The following is a 7,003-nucleotide window of genomic DNA, read 5'->3' as shown; positions in this document are numbered from 1 at the left end:
TGAGCAAGGTCCAGACAAAGTGAGGAGCCGAAACAAATCGAGATTTTAAAATATATGAATTTATTAATATTGTCCTACTTTTCTGTGCCTCCCACATTTGTAGGAGGTATACTGATGATCATCTATATATGTAGAAAGTCCTATGGAATCTACAAAAAAGTTATTAAAACGATTGTTTGCGTTTTGCAAAGTTGCAGTCAATTGGGTCAGTATAAAAATTCAATTGTATTTCTATACGTTAGAAATTAAGAATCAAATTGAAAATTTTAAATATATGGTATTATAAAGCATTCAAATAATTAGGGACTAATCTGAGGAAAGATGTGCATTCTCTGTGTACTGAAACACTAGAATATTGCTGAAACAAATGTTAAATGATCTAAATATATGGGGATAGATACTGTGTTTATTGTTTGGGAGATTCAATAATGTTAAGAATTCAGTTCTCTGAAAATTGGTCTCTATATTCAACACAATCTGAAAATAAGTTTCAGAATCCGTGGACATGGCGAACCAGGTTATGAAGTGCAAGGCTGCAGTTGCTTGGGAGGCTGGAAAGCCTCTCTCCATAGAGGAGATAGAGGTGGCACCCCCAAAGGCTCATGAAGTTCGAATCAAGATCATTGCCACTGCGGTTTGCCACACCGACGCCTATATCATGAGGGTAGCTGATCCTGAGGGTTGTTTTCCAGTGATCTTGGGACATGAAGGTGCTGGAATTGAGGAAAGTGTTGGCGAGGGAGTTACTAAGCTGAAGGCGGGTGACACTGTCATCCCACTTTACATCCCACAGTGTGGAGAATGCAAATTTTGTCTAAATCCTAAAACTAACCTTTGCCAGAAGATAAGAGTCACTCAAGGGAAAGGATTAATCCCAGATGGTACCAGCAGATTTACTTGCAAAGGAAAGACAATTTTGCATTACACGGGAACCAGCACATTTTCTGAATACACAGTTGTAGCTGATATCTCTGTTGCTAAAATAGATCCTTTAGCACCTTTGGATAAACTCTGCCTTCTAGGTTGTGGCATTTCAGCTGGTGATGGTGCTGCTGTGAACACTGCCAAGGTGGAGCCTGGCTCTGTTTGTGCCGTCTTTGGTCTGGGAGGAGTTGGATTGGCAGTTATCATGGGCTGTAAAGTGGCTGGTGCATCCCGGATCATTGGTGTGGACATCAATAAAGATAAATTTGCAAGGGCCAAAGAGTTTGGAGCCACTGAATGTATTAACCCTCAGGGTTTTAGTAAACCCATCCAGGAAGGGCTCATTGAGATGACTGAGGGAGGAGTGGACTATTCCTTTGAATGTATTGGTAATGTGAAGGTCATGAGAGCAGCACTTGAGGCTTATCACAAGGGCTGGGGAGTCAGCGTGGTGGTTGGAGTAGCTGCTTCAGGTGAAGAAATTGCCACTCGTCCATTCCAGCTGGTAACAGGTCGCACATGGAAAGGAACTGCCTTTGGAGGATGGAAGAGTGTAGAAAGTATCCCGAAGTTGGTGTCTGAATGTATGTCCAAAAAAATAAAAGTTGATGAATTTGTGACTCACAATCTGTCTTTTGATGAAATTAACAAAGCCTTTCAGCTGATGCCTTCTGGAAAGAGCATTCAAACTGTTGTAAAGATTTAATTCAAAAGAGAAAAATAATGTCCAACCTGTCGTGATGTGATGGGAGCAGCTTAACAGGCAGGGAGAAGCGCCTCCAAACTCACAGCCTCGTAGAGCTTCGCAGCTACTCCAGAGAATAGTGTTATGTGTGTAATTCATGAATCTCTATAATCAACGACAAGGATAATTCAGTCATGGACCTGTTTTCTGGGCGCTCCTCCACATAAATAATTGCTAGCTTATTAAGGAATATTTTAACATAATAAAAGTAATTTCTACATTTGTGTAGAAATTGTCTTTGTTTTATGCTGTAATCATTGTCATGGTTTGTCTGCCCATTATCTTCATTCTGTAAGGGAAATGTAAAGGAAGCAGGGCAGTGGTGGGTGTCTGAAACCTCAGAAACATTCGTTGAACTTTTAAGGGTCTCAGTCCCGTTGATTAAAGAACAGATCCTAGCCATCAGTGACAAAGTTAATCAGGAGCCAAGTCTGTTTCTGTGATATTATCTTGAAGAGAGGTACTGTGCCTTGTTCGTGCCTGTACCCCAAATTCCTAGTATGGCATCTGCCCCTCAGGGGGCACTAAAATGTATTATTGAAACAGCATTCTGGACTTAAATAGGTGTATGTGTGTGTTGGTTGTGGCTGTACTATTTCTAGTATAGTGAATTACATACTGAATATCCAAGTTCTCAGCACCTACTTTTGTCAAATCTTAACATTCTGCCACTTCCACATCACATTGCCATTCCTCCCCTCCAGAGGTAACAATTATCCAAAATTTGATGTTTGTCATTCCTGTGTTGTTGTACTTTCGCTGTGTATAACCTAAACCATCTACTCTTTAGTACTGTTTTATATATTTTTAAGCCTTATATTTGCTCATTCTACAGCTTTTCTTTTTTTCACTCATTATTGTATAATTATATGTGAAGCTTTCATTCATTAATTTTAGTACTGTGTAGCAGTATTCAATTACGCGAACTATCTTACTATCTTAATTCATCTGTTCTCCAGTTGAAGGCATGAAGTTGTTGCCAGTTTCTGTATTACAACACCGTAGTGGAACATTCTTCTGCATTGGGCTCACTGCATTAGTTACTTAAGATGTGTATCACAGAATAAACACATTTAGCCTTATAGACATTGCCAAATTTCTCTTCAAAGTAAATGTGAGTTTTTGTGAATTACATGAGTGTGGAATGGTGTTTTATTATGAGTTTAGTTTGCATTTTCCACAATTACTCATTAAATCCTTCATTCTAATGGACATTTTATTGTGAAGAACCTGTTCATATCCTGTGCCCAACTTTGTATTGAATTATTTCTCTTTCTCTGAATAATTTTTAGGAGTTCTTTTATTCTAGACATCAATCATTTGTCAGTTTTATATGTTGCAAATATCTTCTAGTCTATCTTGTGACTTTTTACTTTATGGTATTTAGTTGAATAAAGTTTCAATGTAGTCAAATAAAGAAAATAAGTTTCAGCAGTTTTTTTTTGTAGAAATTGACAAGCTGATTCAAATATTGATATGGAAATGCAAGGACTAAGAATACCAAAACAACTTTGAAATTGAACAACAAATTTAAATGACTTATGCTTTCTAATTCCAAGAAAAATTAGTTTCAATAAAACTACACTAATTAAGACTGTGATATTTACATCAAGATTAGATTAATGACCAGCAGAGCAGAATTGAGAGTCCAGGAATAGATCCAAAAATGTATGGTCAATTGCTTCTATGGGGTTTATAAAGAATAGCACTCCTGACCTGGAATAATTTATTTTCACCTCATCATGATTAGCAACCCATACCACAAGAACTCACACTCTGATGGCTGAAGAAATTTATATTGAGTACAGACCAGAAAAAGCCATTCATCTTTTCTCTATTTCTCTTGAAGCACTCTTCTTAGAAATGCAGTCTCCAGGTAACAAGTCTGATGGCTCTGAAATGTCCATACTGGAGAGGCCATACCTCGGTGCTTCCGTAAATAGCACCAGCTGAACTCTCAGCTGACAGCTGATATAAACAGTCAGGCAAGTGTGAGAGCCATCTTGGATGCCCTAACCTGTTGAATTTTCACCATAGCTAACATCTGACTTTAAATTGTGTAAGAGACTTTGAGAACTTCCAGTCAATCTCACTAAATCCTTGTCCCACAAAATGATGAACAAAATAAGATGCTCATTTTAAACATCTAAGCTTTAATGTAATTTGCAATCTAGCAAAAGGTAACTGGAACATAGCCTTACCATAACATGCTCCAGAATTATCCTAATATGTAATCATCATCTGCCTTCTATTTTACTTATTTCCCCTTTAAAACTGGAAGTTTTATAGCTCTATCTATCATTTGTCGATTAACTGTCTTCTCTACCATTCATTTTTCTTTCTTCCAAATATCTTATGCCTATATGTTTTTTAAGTACCATGTAGATAAGTTATTTTCAAGGTATGCCTTTCTCTTGTTTGGTACATGTGTCAGGTTACTATGGAACAGTCTTTAAAATTCCTGGAAGCTCTTTTGCCTAGTTTAGAAGGTCTGCAAGTTAACCCCCACTAAATCTTTCAAAAATATTTTTAAAGAACTTATAGCCACTCCCTTGATTTAATTTTATCTCATAATTTCTTACTTTAAGGATATTTGCTTTTGAAAGAATGGAGATGAAAAAGTTTTTAATCTCCACGTAGACAAACTCTGGATCTTCTATATTTCCTCTAAATTCTGCTTGCAGACTGTTTTCTTTCACTCATGTCTTTCTTCCCATATAATGTTTCAATATTTTGCTGAGAAATAGCCTTAACAATATCTACATGTCCATTAGATTTTTTCCATCTTCCATGTTACCAATAGGGTACAATTTTCTAATTGTTTTGCTATTTCATATGAGACACCATATTTTAAGCCTGTTTAGATGTTTCCTCACTACTTTTTCATGTTTACTAACAAAGTTCTCATCATTTTTCAGTCTTCTTAGAGTTCCCGCATTGTTTTTTCATCCTGTTCCAGCCACCATGTCAAATCATATGCCATCATGTTTTAGAATTTTTGGTTATGTAGTACCCATCTTCCAATTTCTGTATCAGTTAACTTATCCTGCAAAACAAGATATTCTAACTTTAAGCAAGTTAAAGCATACAAATTTATTATTTCTTCATGATTCTGTATATTGTTCTGGCAGTTTTTCAGTTCTGGTCCAGGTCAGCTGAAGCTGGAGGGTCTAAGGTACCTCAGTGTCTGTGGACGTTAGGAGCTGTCATGTCTGAGAAGACTAAGGGCCTCTCTCATTCTTCTAGCCCAGTCTTCTTCATGTGATGAATGAAGAGTTTTCATTATCAACAGAAGCCAAGTACCAGTCCAAAGGAACATTTCAAGTCCCTGTGTGCATCATATTTGCTATCTGTCATTGCCAAAATCAAGACAAAGGCCAATGCCATGAAGAATGACTCTGAAACATCCATGCTGGAGAGGACATACCTAGGTGCTGCCATAGACAACACCAGCTGAACTCTCAGCTGACAGCCAATATAAACAGCCCAATGTAAACATGAAGAATGGCATTGGCCTTTGAAGACCAGTGGTGATGAAGAATCAGGCTTCTCTTTAAACAGAAAGTCAGTCAAAGTCATATTATATAGAAGCTCTATTGATTAAACACGTCCCACCCCAAATGCATATGTTGAAACCTAATTCCCAGTATGAGGTACTGGGGGAGTGAGGCCTTTGGGAGGAGATTGGGTCATGAGGGCTTTTATTAATGGGATTAGTGCCCTTTACAAAAGTCATCTCAGAAAGCTCATTTACTCCTTCCTTGTGTGAGGACACAAAGAAAAGACAGCCATCTGTATACCAGAAAATGGCCCACAAAGACTCCAAATCTGCCAGCATCTTGTTCTTGAGACTTCCTTAACTCCATTACTATGAGAAACAAATTTCTGTTGTTTGTAATCCGTTTGGTTTGTGGTGTTCTGTCATTGCAGCCTGGATGAACTATAAAAAGGGTCATAGAGAGAGGCATGAACAAATTGATAGTCACTACTGAAATAATGTAATAGTTGAAATAGTTAGATCATATTAAATTGGGTCATCTTTGGACATTTATATAAATGAGAATAAACTTGTTTGCTGAGCAGCTAATAAATCAAATGCAGTGGACCACTATTAAAGGGTTTGCAAAGACTATGCACTTCTTTTTAAAAGAATTCCAGAAGCCATTTATGCATTTAATGTGACACAAATTTTAAATTTTATTGACCTAACTGCAGATGAATAGGTAAGTTTAAATATAGGTGTAACCAATTATATTTTCTTGCTCTACAATTTGTGACACACACAGAGAACTAATATAAACTAAGTTAGATCAATGTTAGATAGATAAATAAAGGTTATAGAATTGCATCTGCCTTTTTTCTTCACTTCTTGATTTGCTACTGATCAATATTTTATATTTCTTTGAAAAACTCCAGTGTTCTTTCATAAATTTGCCCTCAACTTAATGTATATGTGTATGTTCAGGTGATTAGAATGGTTTGCAATATTGTTCTGAAGCTTACAGTCAAGAATATTGTTCAAGGCAATGACTTCAGTTAGGATCCAGAGAGTGGTATATCTGATTTGAAACCTGTACCCTCTCCACTGAATCATGCTGCCTCATCGTTTTGTAATGGCTTTTAGGGGAATTGAACTTACTCTGCTCTGCCTTTCTCCTAGGCTTTGTTTCTGAGGAGAGAAGATGCAAGCAGAATTACGGAAGACTGTTAGGGCAGATAAACTGATTGTAATATTTGATAAAGAAACGATGGATCAGAATTTATGGTCTTGCTCTTACAAGTTTGCTACTACCTATTTTTTTTGAATCTTTGCTTTCTAACAAGTAGCCTCTATTATGACACTCACAACTTTGTTTCTTTCTATACAAAGACTCTTCATCACACTTATTAAAGTTTGTTTTATTAGTATTATTATGCTTTAAAGTTATGCAGTTCTTTTTTCTTTCCCTGTAAGTTGCTACATTCTATGAAAGTCCAAGAAGGAAATATACTAGGAAAGTTTGTTAAGGGAATAAGAGAATAGCCACTTAAATTCAATTAGCTGATGATAGTATCTAGAAAGTTTACTGGGTATGCTTTTCAAAGATATTTGACCAGGAACCAGTTTTCAAAGATACAAAAATTCTAGTTATCTTTAGAAAACATCAGGGCAGCTAACCCAGGGTGGGATACAGTGTTACTGCTACAACTTTACCAGGCCATGGGTAATACAATAAAAATAAAATCTCTTTCCCTGAAAATGGATACAATTTGCAAAAGTTCTTACTCAACTCTTTATATAAAACATATATTAATTAACATTTTCTTTCATTAAGAAGAAAGTAAAGGCCTCAA

At 36.5% G+C, this 7,003-nt stretch overlaps 1 protein-coding gene across 1 annotated transcript; it reads left to right on the top strand.

The window, feature by feature from the left end:
• The first annotated feature begins 497 nt into the window (after positions 1-497).
• Positions 498-1,812, top strand: LOC101125574 (alcohol dehydrogenase class-3-like). Its single transcript, XM_055390338.2, has one exon. The coding sequence runs from the start codon at positions 506-508 to the stop codon at positions 1,628-1,630; it is 1,125 nt and encodes a 374-aa protein (XP_055246313.1). The 5' UTR covers positions 498-505; the 3' UTR covers positions 1,631-1,812.
• The last annotated feature ends 5,191 nt before the right edge of the window (positions 1,813-7,003 follow it).

The sequence above is a fragment of the Gorilla gorilla genome, chromosome 5 (genome assembly GCF_029281585.2).
Source record: "Gorilla gorilla gorilla isolate KB3781 chromosome 5, NHGRI_mGorGor1-v2.1_pri, whole genome shotgun sequence".
Taxonomy (NCBI): Eukaryota; Metazoa; Chordata; class Mammalia; order Primates; family Hominidae; genus Gorilla; species Gorilla gorilla.
Note: the sequence above shows the minus strand (reverse complement) of the source record. Positions and strands in the feature narration are given on the sequence as shown.